Genomic DNA, 25,122 nt, shown 5'->3' with positions numbered 1-25,122 from the left:
TAGCTCAACAGGAACACTTAACGACTACAATTGAACCCTCTCACAACCAGTGCTCTTCACACCAATTCGGCAAGTAATCCGATAACATAACAAACCACCACTGTGCACGTAATTAAACTCTCAAAAAAACTGTAAAACTAAAATGGTCAAAATTACACACAAAAGTACTCGAAACGGCTTAATAGGTATAACCACATGACGTAATATTTTTTCAGTCACCCCGAGCTCTCTGTTTGATCCTCGAGCCACTCCATTACATCCAGCCATCTCTCGGGATCCAACTGCATGGGATCGAAGGTGGAAACTTCTTCAGGACTCATTGCAGCACCTTGAATTTCAGCTTTTGATTTCAGTTTCCTATCATTGTGGACCTTCTGATGCCTGTTCCTGGTTGATGAGTGTGCAAATTTCTTCCCACACACAGAGCACAGGAATGGCTTCTCGCCCGTGTGTGTTCTCTGATGACTATTAAGAGTTGATAAGTCTGCAAATGCCTTCCCACACACAGGGCACAGGAATGGCTTCTCGCCCGTGTGTGTTCTCTGATGACTATGAAGAGTTGATGAGTCTGCAAATGCCTTCCCACACACAGGGCACAGGAATGGCTTCTCGCCCGTGTGCATTCTCTGATGAGTTTGAAGAGTTGATGACCGTGCAAATGCCTTCCCACACACAGGACACAGGAATGGCTTCTCGCCCGTGTGCGTTCTCTGATGAGTTTGAAGAGTTGATGACCGTGCAAATGCCTTCCCACACACAGGGCACAGGAATGGCTTCTCGCCCGTGTGCGTTCTCTGATGAGTTTGAAGAGTTGACGATCGTGCAAATGCCTTCCCGCACACAGGGCACAGGAATGGCTTCTCGCCCGTGTGTGTTCTCTGGTGTCTCTGAAGACTTGATTGCCGTGCAAATGCCTTCCCACACACAGAGCAATTGAATGGCTTCTTGTCTCCGTGTGCGTGGGGCTGTGGAGAGCGTCTCTGCTCCATGTGAGCTTAGTAACAGCAGCGGTGTTATCGAGTCAAAAGTACGCTATCGGCCGCAAGGATGTTTAACACTCGCGTCGAACCGAGACGCAAAAAAATCCCGCTAATTTGACGACGAACACATTTAAGAGTTTATCCGCGAAAATAGACACTTACTTGGAGCTTCACGGTAATTCGATGTCTGGAACCCGTCTGAAGATGTCGCCACGAACTCTCCCGACGCAAAGTCGCCTATCTGTCGACACAGCAATTGTGCTCGCCAGGCTGCGTTGTCTCGCGGTTGAAGGGCGATCAGCAGAGCGACGAGTCGAGCGTCCAACCTCATCAAGTTCCCTCTCGAAATGGCATTGAGCTCTGCTTCTGAGCCGCCTTATAACTCCCCCCCTAGGATCCAATCCTTTGTCTTTCAGGATATTTGCATTTGATTGTTAATTTTTGAAGGCACAATCCGCATGTCTATTAACATACCGAAGGGTAATGTGCCCATTGTGCTTCATGCATGCATATGTAAGTGCATCTCAGTGTGTAATTGTGCGTCTATTTTGAATAAAAACTTTGTCCTCGATTTAAAGTGAATGCAGAGAAATTAGCATGTAACTTTAGAAAAGGAAGAGAGCGGCCTTCTCGACGAGGGAGTGAAATCCAATAGGTAATCTTCTTCCGAGCGTTGTTCCCGCTGTGGCGCAGGGTCCGCTTTTCGGCATTGTCTTCCCCATTTGGCTCGGTCCAGGGCATCTTCAGGGGATGCGTTGACCGTCTTTATGTTTTCCTTTATTCGATCCATCCATCGCTTCTTCGGACGTCCGCGTGGACGGCGGCCCTCTGGTTCAATACACATGGCAGTCTTGGCCACTGATGACTCTTCACTTCGCATCACATGGCCGTACCACCGAAGCCTTGCCTCAAGCATCTTGTCCGCAATGGGGGCCACACCAAGTCGATTCCGAACGTCTTCGTTCATGACACGATCCCATCGAGTGAGTCCGAGGCTCCATCTGAGCATCCTCATCTCCATGGTGTGGAGAGCTTGTTCGTGTACAGTTGTGGCTGGCCAGCACTCGGATCCATAGAGTGCCACCGGTCGGACGATGGTCTTGTAAATTTTTCCCTTCAGCCTATCCGGCATTTTCCTATCACAGAGGACTCCGGTGACTTGCCTCCACTTCATCCATGCCGCATTGACTCGTGACCTCACATCAGTCGTGATGCTACCATCTGAGCTGATGGTGGAACCCAGGTACTTGAAGTCCGTCACTTTCTTCAGATCTTCTCCGTCAATGCTGATGGTGCCGTCGGTTTGGGGGCCACACTCCATATACTCCGTCTTTTGATGTTGAACCTCATCCTGTTTTCGTCCAAACGTTCCTTCCACAGGCGCGTTTGTCTTTCCACTTCTCCTCTCTCTTCATCTGAGAGGAGGACGTCATCCGCGTAGAGAATTGACCATGGCAGGGGCGTGTGCAGGTCGGCAGTGATCGTGTCCATGCACAGGATAAACAGGAGTGGTGACAGGGCCGATCCTTGGTGCACTCCAACGCTGATGGGAAATGGCGGTGATATGCCCACTGCACACCTGACTGCACTGGTGACGTTCTTGTATAGGAGTTGCACCCAATGCACGTAGGTTTCAGGGACTCCATGGGATCGAAGCGAGTGCCAGATGAGGTCATGGGGGACCCTGTCAAATGCCTTTTCAAGGTCGAGGAACGACACGTGCACAGCTTTGTTCTTCTCTCTGTGCCTCTCCAGCAGGAGCCTCGCCGCGAATATGGCGTCCGTAGTGCCACATCCTTTGTCGAAGCCGCATTGGTTGGGTGATAGGGTGACGATGTTTCTAATCCTCGTGTCCAAAACTCGCTCAAAGATCTTCATCGCATGACACAGGAGCCGGATTGGCCTGTAATTCGAGCATTCTGCCACGGCCCCTTTACCCTTCCAAATTGGATCCGTCGTGCTGGTCGCCCAGGCTTCTGGGACCTCACCGGTGCTCGTGATGGTGCTGAAGAGTTGGGTAAGGAGGGCAGCACCCTGCCTGCCAAGGATCTTCCAGGCCTAAGCAGGGATATCGTCCGGGCCAGTCGCTTTCCCATTCTTCATTCTCTTGATAGCTTGTTCCACTTCGGTGATGGTGATAGGTGAAACCGGATCGAGGACGTGTTCAGCGCTAATAGAAGGTGGGTGGGGAAATTCCTGGTTGCAGATTCCAGAGAAGTAGTTGCTCCAGCCTTGAAGGATGGCGGGCGGGTCTCTGAGAGTGCTGTGATTCTCATCCTTTATGCATTTGACCTGACCAATATCCTGAGTCGAACGATGGCGCGCCTCTGCCAGTCGATAGATCTTATTGGCACCTTCTGGGGTGTCCAGTTCGACATACAGTTGGTCGTATTGAGCTAATTTCACCGCTGCTACTCGCTTCGCTGCCGATTTGCAGTTTCTGTATTGTTGGTAATCCAGATCTGCGAGCGTTTTGCGCCACTTCTTGAAAGCTAGCTTCTTCTCTTTCACTGCTAGCTGAACTTCTTCGTTCCACCACCATATGTGCTTGTCAATGAAGTGTTTTGCCGGCTTAGTTAGCCCCAGTGCTTCCGTTGCTGCTGTGCACAGTTGGCCGGCGAAATCTTCCCAAATCGCATTCGCTGGTCGGTTGGTGTTCACGTCAATCTGATTGAGGGCGACTCTCAGCTGATCTTTGCATTCCTTCATCCGCCACCACTTAATTCGCTGCTGTTCCGTTGTTGGTGGGCGATGTCGCTGGCCAATGTCCATTTTCATGTCCATGATCAGGATGCGATGTTGTGGGGTGATGTTGTCCGATGGTATGACTTTAGTGTTTGTCACCGTTTTCAGCTTATCCCGCTTGACAAGCCAGAAATCAATTTGAGTTGATCTCCCACCACTGGCGTACGTAATGAGATGGGACGGTCTCTTCTTGAAGAAGGTGTTGGCGAGGACAAGATCATGGGCTTCCGCAAAGTCCAGGGCTCGGTTTCCCTTATCGTTCCGGGTACCATATCCTTGGCCACCATGGTTTCGAGGGTATCCATCCCGGGCGTTTCCAACGTGTCCATTTAGGTCTCCACCAATTACTAACTGCTCTTCTCCGTTTATTTGATTGCATGTGTCCATCAATTGTTCCCAAAATTCCTCCTTGGTATCTGCTGGGCAGCCAGGCTGCGGCGCATACCACCAAAGTGTTGTTCAAATAATTGTAATCCCATCCTGATCCTGCACCTTCATGTTTCACATATCCCACCATTGGTTCGCACGTCCATATTACATACATACATGTTACATGCATACATATTACATACAGACATATCTCATGCATACATATTACATACAGACATGTTACATACTGACGAGCAAATTGTGATTCCTAGAGGACCACGGTGTGAAGCTAAGAATTCGAATTCAAATATCACACTTCAATGTACGGTGTTCTAATCTTTAACACCAGTTTATTGCTATTTTATAGCGTTATAATGTATAGCTCATAGTTTAAAGGTTATATTGTTAGAGTTTATAATGTTAGAGTATTCAATGTGAGTTTACAATTTGAGAGTTTGTGGACGTGCCCTGTTCTCGTGGGACCCGACACGGATTTGGAAATAATTGCTATGATCATGTCTGAGCTGGGATGAGCGACTAATGTTTACTTTGATTAATCATAACTGTGTCTAGGTTAGTGCAATCGGGGCATAGTGAATACTACTCATGAATGAACTCATACTTCTTTCGGATATAAATTGAAATCATGTTGGTAGAACAAGTCGCCTGCCTTTTCTAGACGAATTGTTATCTTCAAGTGCGTCCGTTAATATTCTGCTAAAATACACAGCATAGGGAAGGCTGCCTTGTTGGGACGATGTAGTTTGGCTAAGGCGTTGTGGCCGGGTGATGACACGGATTCTGAAACAATGGAGTTAAACACTCACTGCTTGGCCCCGTCGACAGCAGCGAAGGCTGTCATATACCGCCCCATTTACGAGTTGGCTGTATGATGTGTATAGTTGAAGGTGCTTGGTGTTGTCTTCTTCTAACAGCTACTAACGTGCGTGTGTTGTCTGTTTTTAGGATTTGTCCATTGATGTTGTTCTTTTTATTGCGACGTTTTTATGTTGAGTTCTGTCACTTGAGTGTTGCAGTTTGTTTAAGAATTCGTCACGTCAGCGTGGTGTTTTGTTTGTGGGAATTTCGCTTTGTCACAATTTGTGATTGTTATAATAATTGTAACGATTCATAATGTCATGAGTTTATAATGGGTTTGTGCGTGGATTTATATAAATATATTCCGTCTTTTGTTATTCGATGACATCTAGCAGTGAAAATCGTGATTGTAATATGACCATGTTGTAATTGTAATAATTTTTATCCGATCCTTGCACGTACACTATACAAACATATTAGCGATTCTTATACTAACACACTGTAATTCTAATGATATTATAATACCTTACCTCCGTTTATATGGTTATAAATTAAAACACTAGTTTATAATCGTTTAAAGTTTAGTGTTATTATTTATAGTATTACAGTTTACATGTTATAAGGTACAACATATTTCGGGATTAGGGACTGGTACGTTGATGAACGATTAACTACGGGGACCTTTCCCCTCAAGGAACACGTGTTAATCGGGTAGACAGCCAAGATGCTGCCGGTTAAGGGCACACTTGTGTGACGGAGATCCTCCACCTAAAATTCTCTTAACATGTTTTAAGCTAGGAACATTATAAAATAAAGACCGGACAAACATTTGTTAAAAATACGTTTTTATTCATCTGCAATCATTTTTACGTCAAAACTCAAAGGGAATATTTATTATGTCCTATGTTCAAACATTTCCAGTACAATGCAAACCATTTCCGTTCCAGGAATACCAAAGCGTTAAAGTTTCATTCCCCATGATGTCCTTATTAGTTCACCACATTTGTTCACTGTGCGTCTATGTTGAAGTCAAGGCCATATATCCAACGAACACGTCATCAATGTACATCCGGAAACCGGCTATCTAAAGTCGATTAATACCATTCAAAAAAGCTATATACTTGAAAAAAACTGTTTAAAATGTTGAGTAAAGATGTACCTACAGACGCATTCCAACTTTAGCTCAACAGGAACACTTAACGACTACAATTGAACCCTCTCACAACCAGTGCTCTTCACACCAATTCGGCAAGTAATCCGATAACATAACAAACCACCACTGTGCACGTAATTAAACTCTCAAAAAAACTGTAAAACTAAAATGGTCAAAATTACACACAAAAGTACTCGAAACGGCTTAATAGGTATAACCACATGACGTAATATTTTTTCAGTCACCCCGAGCTCTCTGTTTGATCCTCGAGCCACTCCATTACATCCAGCCATCTCTCGGGATCCAACTGCATGGGATCGAAGGTGGAAACTTCTTCAGGACTCATTGCAGCACCTTGAATTTCAGCTTTTGATTTCAGTTTCCTATCATTGTGGACCTTCTGATGCCTGTTCCTGGTTGATGAGTGTGCAAATTTCTTCCCACACACAGAGCACAGGAATGGTTTCTCGCCCGTGTGTGTTCTCTTATGATCTTGAAGAGTTGATGAGTGTGCAAATGCCTTCCCACACACAGGGCACAGGAATGGCTTCTCGCCCATGTGTGTTCTCTGATGAGTTTGAAGAGTTGATGAGTCTGCAAATGCCTTTCCACACACAGGGCACAGGAATGGCTTCTCGCCGGTGTGTGTTCTCTGGTGACTCTGAAGATGTGATGAGTGTGCAAATGTCTTCCCACACACAGAGCACAGAAACGGCTTCTCGCCCGTGTGTGTTCTCTGGTGACTCTGAAGATGTGATGACCGTGCAAATGTCTTCCCACACACAGGGCACAGGAATGGCTTCTCGCCCGTGTGTGTTCTCTGGTGTCTCTTAAGATGTGATGACCGTGAAAAGGACTTCCCACACACAGAGCAATTGAATGGCTTCTTGCCTCCGTGTGCGTGGGGCTGTGGAGAGCCTCTCTGCTCCATGTGAGTGTAGTAACAGCAGCGGTGTTATTGAGTCAAAAGTACGTTATCGGCCGCAAGATGTTTTGGATTTTGTTAACTGCTAAAACAAGAACGACACTCGCGTCTAACCGAGATGCAAAAAAATCCCGCTAATTTAACGACGCGAAAATAGACACTTACTAGGAGATTCACGGTATATCGATGTCTGGAACCCGTCTGAAGATGTCGCCACGAACTCTCCCGACGCAAAGTCGCCTAACTGTCGACACAGCAATTGTGCTCGCCAGGCTGCGTTGTCTCGCGGTTGAAGGGCGATCAGCAGAGCGACGAGTCGAGCGTCCAACCTCATCAAGTTCCCTCTCAAAATGGCATTGAGCTCTGCTTCTGAGCCGCCTTATAACTCCCCCCCTAGGATCCAATCTATTGTCTTTCAGGATATTTGCATTCGATTGTTAATTTTGGAAGGCACAATCCGCATGGCTATTAACATACCGAAGGGTAATGTGCCCATTGTGCTTCATGCATGAATATGTAAGTGCATCTCAGTGTGTAATTGTGCGCTTATTTTGAATAAAAACTTTGTCCTCGATTTAAAGTGAATGCAGAGAAACTAGCATGTAACTTTAGAAAAGGAAGAGAGCGGCCTTCTCGACGAGGGAGTGAAACCCAATAGGTAATCTTCTTCCTAGCGTTGTGTGATGCCGCCGCTGCGAAGCCGTTCGGCAGGCGCCAAATCCCCGACCTCGCCACCACCAAGCAACGGAGCCGACCCCGCGTCTCCCTCACCTCACTTCACATGAACACACCCGCACTCATTTCCCCCCCCCCATAGAGCTCCGAGGGGAGATCGCCTGGCCGACCGGTTTTTATCCGAGAAATCCTTATCGGGATCAACTCTCACGGTTTCCGGCGATCAGGGAATTGGATGACCTCCCCCGTGCTACGTGGCACCGCGGCGCTGCGACCAGCCTTAGTATGGTGTGGTCGCGGCGTGGGGCATTCGGCCACCGCGGTTGAGGCGCATTTCTCCCCCACACACGCCAGTAGCGACGGGGCAGGCAGAGGGAATAAGCATTGTGATGGAGGAGCATCATTAGAAAACACGCAGCGCATCTGAACTGCATAATCAGGCACCCCCGCACCGGCAGCGGAGGGACGGCATAATTACGCTTGAGCGCGCAAGCCCCATTGTTAGGAAGGGTAAGGGAGTAATTAGGATGTACGCCGCCAACGCCGCTCACTGATTAGCAGATCAAAAGCGCCCGGAACCGCCGTGCGCGGGCTCGAGGTGCACGAGCCCATTGTTCAGCGCAGCATCCCCTTTGAGGTAGGGAGGATAAATAGGGGGCGCAGAGGGGAAATCGCTCTCTTCTCTCCAGGCCAGCGGACCAGCAGCAGCTCCAGCCAGCGACCCGAACGTCCGTGCGACGCATCGAGGTACGCTGTTAGCGCAGAGAGCAGCGAACCTCCGCGGGCACCAAACAGTGAGTGGGGAGGTGAAGTAGGATCATAGCCGATAAATAGAGAATAGGTACAGATTTAGTGGAATAGGCCAGCCTCGTCGACTCCCTGATTCAACATTAGTTACCAGGTAATAAATCATTAATAGCGAAGCGTGGTCTCGTCTGATCTCGTGTTATAAGTGTGAACGCGCGTGGCACGGTGTATGCGTAAGCTCTCGGCGTGCGTAATCGGCGTACCCCAGGTGCGCGATCATAACGTGAGCGGCCAGCGCGGCGCAGAGCGGCGCAAGTGTGGGTATCGCGTGTGGAGCTGTATGTGTGTGCACGCACGTTCACGACGTGTATAATACAGGTGCACGATCCTAACGTGAGTGGTCAGTGTTGAGTGAGTGCCGCGCAGAGCTGTGTGTGGGAGTGCGCATACGTTCGTTACGTGTCGGATACGGATGCGCATTGGTAACGTGCCGCACTAGGGCTATACTGCGAGCACGGCGTTTGATTGATGATGATGTGCGCACGTATGCTCGCAGCGTGGGAGCGCGGCGCGAGGCTGTAACAGTAGGGGCGTCGCGTTCGAATGCCGGCGAAACCGTAGCGGGTAATAGGGAGGTGGGGTAACGTAAACGGAATAGGGGATGCAGGCAGGAGGAACCCCGGGGGCCAACGGCCCCCACAAATTGGTGTCAGAAGCGGTACAGACCCCCGCGTTACCTCACGCTAAAATAAGACTAATATTTACCGGCCGGGGGGCCCCTTCGTGGAAGGCATTCGCCCGCAATCTCTTAGGGGCCAAGGAAATTAATGGATGGACGGACGCGCGGGCAGTACGTCAACTTAATATGAATCTTGATGGGCGGGCAGCCGATTTTGTAGAAGCGTTACCCGCGAGCGCACAGACACAGCTAGAGGAGCTGATGCGCCGACTCGATCAGCGTTTTGGCACGCGTGACGAGGAGGAAGCAAAATCGGCCTTAGAGGCGCGCCGTCGCCAACCTGGCGAAGATCTACGTGATTACGCCGAGGATGTGCGCGAGTTAACAAAGATCGCACGCCCGGGGTACGCAACTGATGTTATTGAGGAACTGGCCGCCGAGAAAATCCAGCGGTACCTGTCTCGCACGGCGTGGTGGCAGCCAGACATGAGCTGCCCACGTCTTCCCTTTAACGCCCTTGTCGAGCGCGCACGTACGTGTGAAAGAATTTGTGATGCCGCCGCCACGAAGCCATTCGGCAGGCGCCCAAATCCCCGACCTCGCCACCACCAAGCAACGGAGCCAACCCCGCGTCCCCCTCACCTCACATGAACACACCCGCACGCATTTTCCCCCACCCATAGAGCTGGAAGGGGAGGTTACCTGGCCGACCGGTTTTTATCCGAGAAACTCTTATCGGGGTTAACTCTCACGGTTTCTGGCGATCAGGGAATTGGACGACCTCCCCCGTGCTACGTTGCGCCGCGGCGCTGCGACCAGCCTTAATATGGTGTGGTCGCGGCGTGGGGCATTCGGCCACCGCGGTGGAGGCGCATTTTCCCTCCCACACACCCCCACGGGTCGACGAGACAGGCGGAGGAGGGAGGGGACAGCATGAATAGCGGGACCGCATGGGCTCTTGCGCATAGTCATGGAGGGTTGGGAACATTACGCTTGAGCGCGCAGGCCCCATTGTTAGGAAGGGTAAGGGAGTAATTAGGATGTACGCCGCCAACGCCGCTCACTGATTAGCAGATCAAAAGCGCCCGGAACCGCCGTGCGCGGGCTCGAGGTGCACGAGCCCATTGTTCAGCGCAGCATCCCCTTTGAGGTAGGGAGGATAAATAGAGGGGCGCAGAGGGGAAATCGCGCTCTTCTCTCCAGGCCAGCGGACCAGCCGCGGCTCCAGCCAGCGACCCGGGCGTCCGCGCGACGCATCGAGGTGCGCTGTGAGTGGGGAGGTGAAGTAGGGTAGCGTAAGCCGATAAATAGGGAATAGGTACAGGTTTGGGTGGAATAGGCCAGCCTCGTCGACTCACTGATTCAACATCAATTCGCAGGTAGCATATAATAAATCATTAATAGTGAAGCGTGGTCTCGCGTGATCTTGCCGTGCAGTGTGAGCGTGTGGGTGCGCGTGTGTACGCAGTGATTCTGTAGTGCTGCAGCTCGCCTCGGGGGAGCGCTGCGCAGAGCGGTGCGAGAGTGGGTGTCGTGTGTGTTCACTCCGTGTGTGATACAGGTGCGCGATCGTAACTTGAGTAGTCCGTGTGGAGTTGGAGTGCACGAAGCGGTGTGTGTGTGTGCGTACGTTCGTTACGTGTCGGATACGGATGCGCATTGGTAACGTGCCGCACAGGGCTATACTGCGAGCACGGCGTTTGATTGATGATGGTGTGCGCACGTCTGCTCGCAGCGTGGGAGCGCGGCGCGAGGCTGTAACAGTAGGGGCGTCGCGTTCGAATGCCGGCGAAACCGTAGCGGGTAATAGGGAGGTGGGGTAACGTAAACGGAATAGGGGATGCAGGCGGGAGGGACCCCGGGGGCCAACGGCCCCCACACACTCGCTGCTTGGCCCCGTCGACAGCAGCGAAGGCTGTCATATACCGCCCCATTTACGAGTTGGCTGTATGATGTGTATAGTTGAAGGTGCTAGGTGTTGTCTTCTTCTAACAGCTGCTAACGTGCGTGTGTTTTCTGTTTTTAAGACTTGCCCATTGATGTTGTTTTTTTTGCGGCGTTTTTTTGTTGAGTTCTGTCACTTGAGTGTTGCAGTTTCTTTAAGAATTCGTCACGTGAGCGTGGTGTTTTGCTTGTTGGAATTTCGCTTTGTTACAATTTGTGATTGTTATAAAATTGTAACGATTCATAATCGCATGCGTTTATAATGGGTTTGCGCGTGTATTTATATAAATATATTCCGTCTTGTTAATCGATGACATCTAGCAGTGAAAATCGTGATTGCATATGACCATGTTGTAATTGTAATAATTTTTATCCGATCCTTGCACGTACACTATACATACATATTAGCGATTCTTATACGACCACACTGTGATTCTAATGCTTCTAATGATATTATAATACCTTAGCTCCGTTTATATGGTTATAAATTGAAACACTAGTTTATAATCGTTTAATGTTTAGTGTTAATCGTTCATAGTATTACAGTTGACATGTTATAGAGTACAGTTTATCCCCGACATACTTGTGTGACGGAGATCCTCCATCTGAAATTATCTTAACATGTTTTTGCTAGGAACATTATAAAATAAAGACCGGACAAACATTTGTTAAAAAATCGTTTTTATTCATCTGCAATAATTTTTACGTCAAAACTCGAATGGAATATTTATTATGTCCTATGTTCACACATTTCCAGTACAATGCAAACCATATCCGTTCCAGGAATACCAAAGCGTTAAAGTTTCATTCCCCATGATTTCCTTATTAGTTCACCACATTTGTTCACTGTGCGTCTATGTTGAAGTCAAGGCCATATATCCAACGAACGCGTCATCAATGTACATCCTGAAATCGACTATCTAAAGTCGATTATTACCAACCAAAAAAAGCTATATACTTGAAAAAAACCTTTTAAAATGTTGAGTAAAGATCTAACTACAGACGCATTCCAACTTTAGCTCAACAGGAACACTTAACGACTACAATTGAACCCTCTCACAACCAGTGCTCATCACACCACTTCGGCAAGTAATCCGATAACATTACAAACCACCACTGGGCACGTAATTAAACTCTCACAAAAACTGTAAACTAAAATGGTCAAAATTACACACAAAAGTACTCGATACGGCTTAATATGACATAATATTTTTTCAGTCACCGCTAGCTTTCTGGTTGACTCTCGAGCCACTCCATTACATCCAGCCATCTCTCGGGATCCAACTGCATGGGATCGAAGGTGGAAACTTCTTCAGGACTCATTGCAGCACCTTGAATTTCAGCTTTTGATTTCAGTTTCCTATCATTGTGGACCTTCTGATGCCTGTTGATGTGTGACTTGTGTGCAAATGTCTTCCCACACACAGAGCACAGGAACGGCTTCTCAACTGTGTGTGTTCTCTGATGAGTTTGAAGAGTTGATGAGTCTGCAAATGTCTTCCCACACACAGGGCACAGGAATGGCTTCTCGCCCGTGTGTGTTCTCTGATGACATGCATACATGTTACATACAGACATTATATTCATGCATATTACATACAGACATGTTACATACTGACGAGCATAGTGTGATTCTTAGAGAACCACGGTGTGAAGCTAAGAATTCAAATGAGATTCGAATAGCACACTTCAATGTACGGTGTTCTAATCTGTAACACTAGTTTATGATGTTATTTTATAGCGTTATAATATATCGCTCATAGCTTATATTGTTAGAGTTCACAGCATTATAGTTTACTATAACACTAGTTTGTAGTGTTATTTTAGAACGTCGCAATGTATAGCTCATAGTTTAAAGGTTATATTGTTAGAGTTTATAATGTTAGAGTATGCAATGTGAGTTTACAATTTGAGAGTTTGTGGACGTGCCCTGTTCTCGTGGGACCCGACACGGATTTGGAAATAATTGCTATGATCATTTCTGAGCTGAGATGGGCGACTAATGTTTACTTTGTTTAATCATAACTGTGTGTAGGTAAGTGCCATCGGGGCTTAGTGAATACTACTCATGAATGAACTCATACTTCTTTCGGATATAAATTGAAATCGTGTTGGTAGAACAAGTCGCCTGCCTTTTCTAGACGAATTGTTATCTTCAAGTGCGTCCGTAAATAAACTGCTAAAATACACAGCATAGAGAAGGCTGCCTTGTTGGGGAGATGTAGTTTGGCTAAGGCGCTGTGGCCGTGTGATGACACGGATTCTGAAACAATGGAGTTAAACACTCGCTGCTTGTCCCCATCGACAGCAGCGAAGGCTGTCATATACCGCTCCATTTACGAGTTGGCTGTATGATGTGTATAGTTGAAGGTGCTAGGTGTTGTCTTCTTCTAACAGCTACTAACGTGCGTGTGTTGTCTGTTTTTACGATTTGTCCATTGATGTTGTTTTTTTTATTGCGGCGTTTTTTTGTTAAGTTCTGTCACTTGAGTGTAGCAGTTTGTTTAAGAATTCGTCACGTGAGCGTGGTGTTTTGCTTGTGGGAATGTCGCTTTGTCACAATTTGTGATTGTTATAATAATTGTAACGATTCATAATCTCATGAGTTTATAATGGGTTTGTGCTTGTATTTATATAAATAATTCCGTCTTTTGTTATTCGATGACATCTAGCAGTGAAAATCGTGATTGTAATATGACCATGTTGTAATTGTAATAATTTGTATCCGATCCTTGCACGTACACTATACAAACATATTAGCAGAGTGCGATTCTTATACGACCACAATGTGATTCTGATGCTTCTAATGATATTATAATACCTTACCTCCGTTTATATGGTTATAAATTAAAACACTAGTTTATAATCATTTAATGTTTAGTGTTATCGTTTATAGTATTACAGTTTACATGTTATAGAGTACAGTTTATCCCCGACATACTTTGGATTAGGGACTGTTACGTTGATGAACGATTAACTACGGGGACCTTTCCCCTCAAGGAACATGTGTTAATCGGTTAGACAGCCAAGATGCTGCCGGTTAAGGGCACACTTGTGTGACGGAGATCCTCCACCTGAAACTCGCTTAACATGTTTTTTCTAGGAACATTATAAAATAAAGAACGGACAAACATTTGTTAAAAATACGTTTTTATTCATCTGCAATCATTTTTACGTCAAAACTCGAAGGGAATATTTATTACATTTCCAGTACAATGCAAACTATTTCCGTTCCAGGAATACCAAAGCGTTAAAGTATCATTCCCCATGATTTCCTTATTAGTTCACCACATTTGTTCACTGTGCGTCTATGTTGAAGTTAAGGCCATATATCCAACGAACGCGTCATCAATGTACATCCTGAAATCGCTATCTAAAGTCGATTAATACCAATCAAAAAAAGCCATATACTTGAAAAAAAAACTTTTAAATGTTGAGTAAAGATGTATCTACAGACGCAATCCAACTTTAGCTCAACAGGAACACTTAACGACTACAATTGAACCCTCTCACAACCAGAGCTCATCACACCACTTCGGCAAGTAATCCGATAACATTACAAACCACCACTGTGCACGTCATTAAACTCTAAAAAAACTGTAAAACTAAAATGGTCAAAATTACACACAAAAGTACTCGATACGGCTTAAAAGGTATAACCACATGACATAATATTTTTTCAGTCACCGCTAGCTTTCTGGTTGACTCTCGAGCCACTCCATTACATCCAGCCATCTCTCGGGATCCAACTGCATGGGATCGAAGGTGGAAACTTCTTCAGGACTCATTGCAGCACCTTGAATTTCAGCTTTTGATTTCAGTTTCCTATCATTGTGGACCTTCTGATGCCTGTTGATGTGTGACTTGTGTGCAAATGTCTTCCCACACACAGAGCACAGGAACGGCTTCTCGACTGTGTGTGTTCTCTGATGAGTTTGAAGAGTTGATGAGTCTGCAAATGTCTTCCCACACACAGGGCACAGGAATGGCTTCTCGCCCGTGTGTGTTCTCTGATGACATGCATACATGTTACATACAGACATTATATTCATGCATATTACATACAGACATGTTACATACTGACGAGCATAGTGTGATTCTTAGAGGACCACGGTGTGAAGCTAAGAATTCAAATGAGATTCGAATAGCACACTTCAATGTACGGTGTTCTAATCTGTAACACTAGTTTATGATGTTATTTTATAGCGTTATAATATATCGCTCATAGCTTATCTTGTTAGAGTTCACAGCAGTATAGTTTATTATAACACTAGTTTGTATTGTTATTTTAAAGCGTTACAATGTATAGCTTATAGTTTAAAGGTTATATTGTTAGAGTTTATAATGTTAGAGTATACAATGTGAGTTTAAAATCTGAGAGTTTGTGAACGTGCCCTGTTCTCGTGGGACCCGACACGGATGTGGAAATAATTGCTATGATCATGTCTGAGCTGAGATGAGCGACTAATGTTTACTTTGTTTAATCATAACTGTGTGTAGGTTAGTGCAATCGGGGCTTCGTGAATACTACTCATGAATGAACTCATACTTCTTTCGGATAGAAATTTTTGAAATCGTGTTGGTAAAACAAGTCGCCTGCCTTTTCTAGACGAATTGTTATCTTCAAGTGCGTCCATAAATATACTGCTAAAATACACAGCATAGGGAAGGCTGCCTTGTTGGGGAGATGTAGTTTGGGTAAGGCGCTGTGGCCGTGTGATGACACGGATTCTGAAACAATGGAGTTAAACACTCGCTGCTTGGCCCCGTCGACAGCAGCGAAGGCTGTCTTATACCGCCCCATTTACGAGTTGGCTGTATGATGTGTATAGTTGAAGGTGCTCGGTGTTGTCTTCTTCTAACAGCTACTAACGTGCGTGTGTTGTCTGTTTTTAGGATTGTCCATAGATGTTGTTCTTTTTATTGCGGAGTTTTTTTGTTAAGTTCTGTCACTTGAGTGTAGCAGTTGGTTTAAGAATTCGTCACGTGAGCGTGGTGTTTTGCTTGTGGGAATTTCGCTTTGTCACAAATTGCGATTGTTATAATAATTGTAACGATTCATAATCTCATGAGTTAAGAATGGGTTTGTGCGTGATTCTTATACGATCACACTGTGATTCTAATGCTTCTAATGATATTATAATACCTTACCTCCGTTTATATGGTTATAAATTAAAACACTAGTTAATAATCGTTTAATGTTTAGTGTTATAGTTTATAGTATTACAGTTTACATGTTATAGAGTACAGTTTATCCCCGACATACTTAGGGATTAGGGACTGGTACGTTGATGAACGATTAACTACGGGGACCTTTCCCCTCAAGGAACACGTGTTAATCGGGTAGACAGCCAAGATGCTGCCGGGTAAGGGCACACTTGTGTGACGGAGATCCTCCACCTGAAACTCGCTTAACATGTTTTTGCTAGGAACATTATAAAATAAAGACCGGACAAACATATGTAAAAAATACGTTTTTATTCATCTGCAATAATGTTGACGTCAAAACTCGAAGGGAATATTTATTATGTCCTATGTTCACACATTTCCAGTACAATGCAAACAATTTCCGTTCCAGGAATACCAAAGCGTTAAAGTATAATTTCCATGATTTCCTTATTAGTTCACCACATTTGTTCACTGTGCGTCTATGTTGAAGTCAAGGCCATATATCCAACGAACGCGTCAATGTACATCCTGACATCGGCTATCTAAAGTCGATTAATACCAATCAAAAAAAGCTATATACTTGAAAAAAAACCTTTGAAATGTTGAGTAAAGATGTACCTACAGAGGCATTTCAACTTTAGCTCAACAGGGACACTTAACGACTACAATTGAACCCTCTCACAACCAGTGCTCTTCACACCAATTCGGCAAGTAATCCGATAACATTACAAACCACCACTGGGCACGTCATTAAACTCTCACAAAAACTGTAAAACTAAAATGGTCAAAATTACACACAAAGTACTCGATACGGATTAAAAGGTATAACCACATGCAACATTATATTTTAGTCACCCCGAGCTCTCGGTTTGATCCTCGAGCCACTCCATTACATCCAGCCATCTCTCGGGATCCAACTGCATGGGATCGAGGGTGGAAAATTCTTCAGGACTCAATGCAGCACCTTGAACTTCAGCTTTTGATTTCAGTTTCCTATCATTGTGGACCTTTTGATGCGTGTTAAGATTTGACGACTGTGAAAATGCCTTCCCACACACAGGGCACTGGAATGGCTTCTCGCCCGTGTGTGCTCTCTGATGAATCTGAAGATGTGATGACTGTGCAAATGCCTTCCCACACACAGAGCACAGGAATGGCTTCTCGCCCGTGTGTGTTCTCTGATGACTCTGAAGATGTGATGAGTTTGCAAATTTCTTTCCACACACAGGGCACAGGAATGGCTTCTCGCCCGTGTGTGTTCTCCGATGAATCTGAAGATGTGATGACCTTGCAAATGTCTTCCCACACACAGGGCACAGGAATGGCTTCTCGCCCGTGTGTGCTCTCTGATGAATCTGAAGATGTGATGACTGTGCAAATGCCTTCCCACACACAGAGCACAGGAATGGCTTCTCGCCCGTGTGTGTTCTCTGATGACTCTGAAGATGTGATGAGTTTGCAAATTTCTTCCCACACACAGGGCACAGGAATGGCTTCTCGCCCGTGTGTGTTCTCTGATGAATCTGAAGATGTGATGACCTTGCAAATGTCTTCCCACACACAGGGCACAGGAATGGCTTCTCGCCCGTGTGTGTTCTCTGGTGACTCTGAAGATGTGATGGCCGTGAAAATGACTTCCCACACACAGAGCAATTGAATTGCTTCTTGCCTCCGTGTGCGTGGGGCTGTGGGGAGCATCTCTGCTCCATGTGAGCGTAGTAACAGCAGCGGTGTTATTGAGTCAAAAGTACACTATCGGCCGCAAGGATGTTTAGCGTTGAGTTTCAGATTTTGTTAACTGCTAAAACAAGAACGACACTCTAACCGAGACGCAAAAAAATCCCGCTAATTTGACGACGAAAACGTTTAAGAGTTTATCCCCGAAAATAGACACTTACTTGGAGATTCACGGTATATCGATGTCTGGAACCCGTCTGAAGATGTCGCCACGAACTCTCCCGACGCAAAGTCGCCTAACTGTCGACACAGCAATTGTGCTCGCCAGGCTGCGTTGTCTCGCGGTTGAAGGGCGAACAGCAGAGCGACGAGTCGAGCGTCCAACCTCATCAAGTTCCCTCTCGAAATGGCATTGAGCTCTGCTTCTGAGCCGCCTTATAACTCCCCCCCTCGGATCCAATCCTTTGTCTTTCAGGATTTTTGCATTCGATTGTTAATTTTGGAAGGTACAATCCGCATATCTATTAACATACCGAAGAGTAATGTGTCCATTGTACTTCATGCATGAATATGTAAGTGCATTTCAGTGTGTAATTGTGCGCTTATTTTGAATAAATGGAAAAACGTTGTCCTCGATTTAAAGTGAATGCAGAGAAATTAGCATGTAACTTTAGAAAAGGAAGAGAGCGGCCTTCTCGACGAGGGAGTGAAACCCAATAGGTAATATTATTTTACAGCGTTACAATGGATAGGTTGTAGTTCATAGGTTATACTATTATGTTTCACTATGATAGAGCTTAACATGTGAGAGTATACAATATCAGAGTTGATCAAATGCGAGCAGGCTACCTTGAGAGCGATCGCGAATGGGTTGCGTGTCTAGAAGAAGCCTCGTTCTTTCAGATGCCGTACCAGCTTCGTCAACTCTTCGCTACGATTCTGCTGTATTCCATGCCAGCAGATACGAAGGATCTCTGGGATAAATTCTACGACGAATTGGCCCGCGATTACGAGTACCAGTACCGCGAGCTGACCAACAAAGAACAAATGGTAAAGTTCAAGACCCTTCACAGCCTCCACGAGTTCCTCACGGCAGGTGGGATGGCTCTGTCGGACTTTGACGACCTCCCGCAGCTTTCCGAGTACCCACACTTGGTCTTGGACTCGCAGCTTGCGAAGATCCATATCCGCCGCGAATTGGAAGGATATGATAGAAACGAGCTACAAGACATCGTAGAAGATGCTGACAGACTCAACACGAACCAGACAGAAATCTACGACGAAATTGTTGGCTCAGTCGAAGACAGTCAACCCGATCAAAAGCTGTTCTTCATCGATGGTCCGGGCGGCACGGGGAAGTCCACGCTGCTCAACCATGTGCTGGCGAAGATACGTCTTCAAGGCAAGATTGCGATTACTGTTGCTTCCAGCGGCATTGCCTCGCTGCTGCTTCCAGGCGGCCGTACCGCGCATTGCACGTTCAAGATCCCGTTGAAACCGACGAACATATCCACATGCTTCATTCGCAAACAGTCCAAGCTCAAAGCATTTATCAAGGAGGCAAGTCTTATCGTTTGGGATGAAGCCCCAATGATGCACCGGTTTGCGTTTGAAGCGGTGGATCGCACGCTTCGCGATATTTTGGACAATCTGCATGAACCGTTTGGAGGCAAAGTGGTTGTCCTGTCCGATGACTTTCGACAGATTCTGCCAGTTGTCAAGAAAGGAACACCAGATGATACTGTGGATGCGTGTTTCAAGTCGTCCAACCTGCGGTCCCACTTCAAGCAAGTTCATCTGACTGTGAACATGAGAGTCCAGTGCGCAGAGAACCAAGAATCAGCCGCAGAACTTTTCTTTTGGAAGTCGGAGAGGATAGGCATGAAGATGATCCTGACCTCGGTCCGGATTGCATGAAGATTCCGCGTGCCATGGTGATCGACAATCCTGAATACGACCCAGACATCGACGGAGATGAGGACGGCAGTCATCTGCCCGTGCCAATCGGGTTGAAGAGGATTGTCGATGTCATGTACAGTGCAGATGAATTGAATGACCCTACGGTGGCAACGAACGACTACTTCGCTCGCCGCACTATTCTGACGCCGACCAACACCGCTGTGCAGCGAGTGAATGAGGCTGTCGCGGATCGCCTCAGAGAAGCTCCACAAGTGTACCTGTCTACAGATTCGGTTGAGGACAACGAGAGAGCAGGGTCAGCATTCTTTGAGACAGAGGTCCTCAACTCGGTGAACATCAACGGGGTTCCGCCACACAAGTTGATCCTCAACAAACGCATCCCAGTGATTATGATGCGCAACTTGAACCCGGACGCTGGCCTGTGCAATGGAACACGGCTTCGCATCGTGGAAATGAAGTCACCCGTCATTCGCGCGACTATCATGACAGGAACCCATAACGGTAAGAAGGTGTTGATCCCTCGGATCATCTTCATCAGCGACGACGACACGAAGGACTTCCCATTTCGACTTCGGCGCAAGCAGTTCCCCATTGTCCCAGCCTTCATGATGACCATCAACAAGGCGCAAGGGCAAACTGTTCACAACCTGGGATTATATCTACCAACGCCATGCTTCTCGCACGGCCAACTGTACGTGGCACTATCGCGAGTCACGGCAAGATCCAACATCAAGGCGCTTATTGAGGGACCTCACGACGAGGAGGAAGACGGAGTGTACACGAAGAATATCGTGGATCGGCAGATATTTGAATAAGTTGCATTCTATATTTGAATAAGTTGCATTATTTAATATTGTCGATTGAGCGTCTCATTAAAATACATATAACCTCACAAAAATAAACATAAAACAATCACCAAAACATGTCTATTGTGTCCAGCCACTTTCAACTCTCCACCAACCAAGTATATACACACCGCCCGCGAAGCGGGCGCCGACTGCTAGTGTACGTATGTAATATGCATCTTTTGCCTTTGGACATGCGAACCGGTGGTCGGATATGCGAACGGGGGGGTGCAGGATTATGATCGGATTAAAATTATTAGAATAACACTAGGGTCGTATTAGAATTACACTGAGCTAGAATGTATGTTAAATGTAGATGTACATCGGGAGTCGTAAATGCGGCCTGGGTGGTGCCAGATTTAGAATCGCATCAAAATTATTAAAATCGCACCATGGTCGTATTAGAATCAAGCTGCCCACTGCTGGTAGAATGTTCCATCTCAATGGAACCGAATAGCAATATACATCTTCTTGGTTCTTTCGGTAAAGTCACGTAGAAGGGAAGTAATAAAATAATAAAAATAAAACATAATAAAATAATTCTCACGACGTTTCGGCCACAACGCAAGCAGCCGTCCTCAGGTGGAGAACAGGTCCGTCAAGTAGACGTAGTCTGTATGTCACGCTCCAGGCTTGGAGCGACTATTTATGCTGCGATGGAGGAGCGAAGAGCGTCTTGACAAAATAATTTCCATATCAAGAGGATGTTAGCATATTTATGGGAAATGCAGATATGTGATTTGCACTACTTGTGAAATGCGTAGGAGGTGGGCGGGGGGGTTTCAAAGTCATTATGTCCATGCATTATGCAGGATTAGCAGCATCAAAGGGAGGGAGTAAGGTCAGAATTAATAATATACAGCATTGATATTTTGCGTGGAGCCTACAAGCGCAACCTTGCGCATTTTGACCTGGTTCTCGACGCCCGTCCCGCGCCCATGGTAGATTCTTGTGCATTTCGGGGCGTCAAGGGTTCGCACCACAGCCTTGAAGGATTAGGCAGGTCCCTGGCTTCTTTTGAAGAATTTGACCAGGCTCCAGGCACCGGTTCCTCGCACGTGGCGGATCCTTGAGGCACCCCGGGCCTCAGGGGCTCAGAAACTGTGGGCGCCACAACACATTTCATTTGGAGTACGGTTCCCGTTGCCGAGTGCCCCACCACGTTGGACACACCAGACTTGGGCTGTACAGGACATGGGGATGAGCTGTCTGGGTGGGGACGGACATAACTACATGCGTACACACTGCGGCCATTTCACCTCTATGACTTCTACCTGTCGCCGCCGTGGGCGGAGCAACTTGGGGGACGTACCCGGTGTCACCTTTGGGCAATACAACCTGTCTACGACCGCCCATGGAAGCACGTGTTCCCGCCGCCCCGTGTTCTTTTCATTAGCGGCTTGCGCTCTGGCAGGGAAAGTTCCTCGTTGTAAATCGTTTCACAACGTTCTGGTCCCAAAACCCGAAGTATACGGGGGATCACCTGTACTCTATAACATGTAAACTGATAACACTATGAACAATAACACTAAACATTCAACGACTTTAATTATTTTTTATAATAGATTCCACCATAAACGGAGTTACGGTATGAGAATGTCATTAGAAGCATTCTAATCGCTCATATGTATGTAAAGTGTAGGTTCAATCGAATCGGGGGACGGATATGCGAACTGTGGGGGTTTGCAGGGTTAGAATCGCATTAAAATTATTCTAGTAACAATATGTTCGTATGCGCATTTTACTGTGCTTGAATGTATGTTATGTGCAAATGCGAATCGTTAGTCATAAATGCTATAGGCAGGGTTTAAAATGTGCATGATTAATCCAGTGTTAACGTTAATCCAGTGTTAGCATTATATTTAAGGACAATATTGTTAATATCAATTCGTCTGGACATGGCACGTGCCTTGTTCGTCTCGATCAACGAAAATTAGTACAATGTCTGTCATAAAGGTGTGCGAGTTCATTCATAAGCAGTGTTCGCTGATCCCCGATGACACAGACCTATACACACAAACAAAGTACTCTTTATTAATTTAATTATCAGCTCAGACATCTTCATCTCAATCATTTCCAAAGACGTGTGGGGTCCCGCGAGAGCAGGGCCTGGCAACAAATATCTGAGCAGCGGAAGCAGCAGAATCAAAAGTAGCTGCGTCGCCCTCGAAATGTGATGTTGCTGCTGCTGTATTTGCTTCTGCGTCGATCAAGATTGACGCTCTTGATCAACTCTGACATTGTAAACTCTCACATGTTAAACTCTAACATAGTGAAATATAATATTATAACCTATGAACTACAACCTAGCCATTGTTACGCTTTAAAATACGATTAACTGTTATAGTGCAGAACCACATAATTGGAGGTGTGGGATTATAATCGCACACTAATCATTAGAATCGCACTGAGCTAATTAGAATCACACTGTGGTTGTACGTATGGTAAGTTAATATGCCAACCGGGGGTAGGATATGCAGGATTAGAATCGAATTACAATTATTCGAATCCCACTCGTATTAGAATCACACTTTCCACTGTTGGATGAATGTGTCGTATCAATGGAATCGAATAGCCATGTAAGTATATACAGTATACACAAATAAAGAGTATAACAATCACACATTGTAACATAGATACAATACACATTATTTAAAAAACGTATTTACAAATATATATTCCACTTTTTTTTAAACTCAGAATGTCGTCGTTCATGTGGGGAGATGGAGCGCAGTGGATCGTATTGTCTAAGCTTCTTTTCGGAATCCGTGTGATAACCCAGTCACAACTCCAGTTGCAGCACCTTACCAAAAATACTTCTCCCCAACAAGGCAGCCTTACCGATGCTGTGTATTGTGTTTATGGGATAACAGAGGTGTGTATTTTCCCATGCGCCTTGCCCAAAAAGACTGATTGTCCGCTTAACAGCCTCGCCTGTAAACCACCATTGGTGATAGTGTTGTTTGAGAGCAGCTATTAAAGTCGTTTTGGCAAACGAGGTGGTGGCTGGCCAAACCATGCCTCGCTGTTTGTCTCCGGAGTGATGACGGATACAAACCAGACCAAGCGGAGACCACGTACCAGATCGGATTTTGGTTACTGATGTGAGAGTGATTGTATTGCAAGTGTGGTCACTACGCGTCTGTACGTGCTCACTCCCGAAGCTCGGCGATTTTTGGCAACGCCACGGGGCTACGTTCACTTTAAATCGAGGACAATGGAGGGCATGGGGAACGTGTTTTTCCATTTATTCAAAATAAGCGCATAATTACACACTGAGATGCACTTACATATTCATGCATGAAGCACAATGGGCACATTACCCTTCGGTATGTTAATAGACATGCGGATTGTACCTTCCAAAATTAACAATCGAATGCAAATATCCTGAAAGACAAAGGATTGGATCCTAGGGGGGGAGTTATAAGGCGGATCAGAAGCAGAGCTCAATGCCATTTCGAGCGGGAACTTGATGAGGTTGGACGCTCGACTCGTCGCTCTGCCGATCGCCCTTCAACCGCGAGACAATGCAGCCTGGCGAGCACAATTGCTGTGTCGACAGTTAGGCGACTTTGCGTCGGGAGAGTTGGTGGCGACATCTTCAGACGGGTTACAGACATCGATATACCGTGAATCTCCAAGTAAGTGTCTATTTTCGCGGATAAACTCTCAAACGTGTTCGTCGTCAAATTTACGGGAATTTTTTTGCGTCTCTGTTAGACGCGAGTGTCGTTCTTGTTTTAGCAGTTAACAAAATCCAAAACTCAACGCTAAACATCCTTGCGGCCAATAGCGTACTTTTGACTCGATAACACCGCTGCTGTTACTACGCTCACATGGAGCAGAGACGCTCTCCACAGCCCCACGCACACGGGGGCAAGGAACAATTCAATTGCTCTGTGTGTGGGAAGGCATTTTCATGGTCATCAAGTCTTAAGAGACACCAGAGAACACACACGGGTGAGAAGCCATTCCTGTGTTCTGTGTGTGGGAAGGCATTTGCACGGTCATCAAATCTTCAGAGACACCAGAGAACACACACGGGCGAGAAGCCATTCCTGTGCTCTGTGTGTGGGAAGACATTTGCACAGTCATCACATCTTCAGAGTCATCAGAGAACACACACGGGCGAAAAGCCATGCCTGTGCCCTGTGTGTGGGAAGAAATTTGCAAACTCATCACATATTCAGAGTCATCAGAGAACACACACGGGCGAGAAGCCATTCTTGTGCTCTGTGTGTGGGAAGACATTTTCACAGTCATCACATCTTCATAGTCATCAGAGAACACACACGGGCGAGAAGCCATTCCTATGCCCTGTGTGTGGGAAGACATTTGCAGACTCATCAACTCTTCAAACTCATCAGAGAACACACACGGGCGAGAAGCCATTCTTGTGCCCTGTGTGTGGGAAGGCATTTGCACAGTCGTCAACTCTTAACAGGCATCCGAAGGTCCACAATGAATGGAAACTG

General features: G+C 46.2%; 1 protein-coding gene across 1 annotated transcript in view; it reads right to left on the bottom strand.

Moving 5' to 3' along the window:
• Positions 1 to 395: 395 nt before the first annotated feature.
• LOC133361351 (zinc finger protein 91-like) overlaps positions 396 to 25,122 on the bottom strand; it is a gene marked incomplete at its 3' end in the record, with an annotated part of 52,789 nt that continues 28,062 nt past the window's right edge. Inside the window, exons 4-7 of the mRNA XM_061580281.1 lie at positions 17,213 to 17,810; positions 14,867 to 15,046; positions 6,509 to 6,958; positions 396 to 926 (exon numbers count right to left, since the gene is read on the bottom strand). Coding sequence (XP_061436265.1) covers positions 396 to 926; positions 6,509 to 6,958; positions 14,867 to 15,046; positions 17,213 to 17,810 — 1,759 coding nt within the window. The remainder of the gene's footprint in view (positions 927 to 6,508; positions 6,959 to 14,866; positions 15,047 to 17,212; positions 17,811 to 25,122) is intronic.

The sequence above is a fragment of the Lethenteron reissneri genome, chromosome 72 (assembly GCF_015708825.2).
Source record: "Lethenteron reissneri isolate LAM-NWPU_2019-01 chromosome 72, ASM1570882v1, whole genome shotgun sequence".
Lineage (NCBI taxonomy): Eukaryota > Metazoa > Chordata > Hyperoartia > Petromyzontiformes > Petromyzontidae > Lethenteron > Lethenteron reissneri.
Note: the sequence above shows the minus strand (reverse complement) of the source record. Positions and strands in the feature narration are given on the sequence as shown.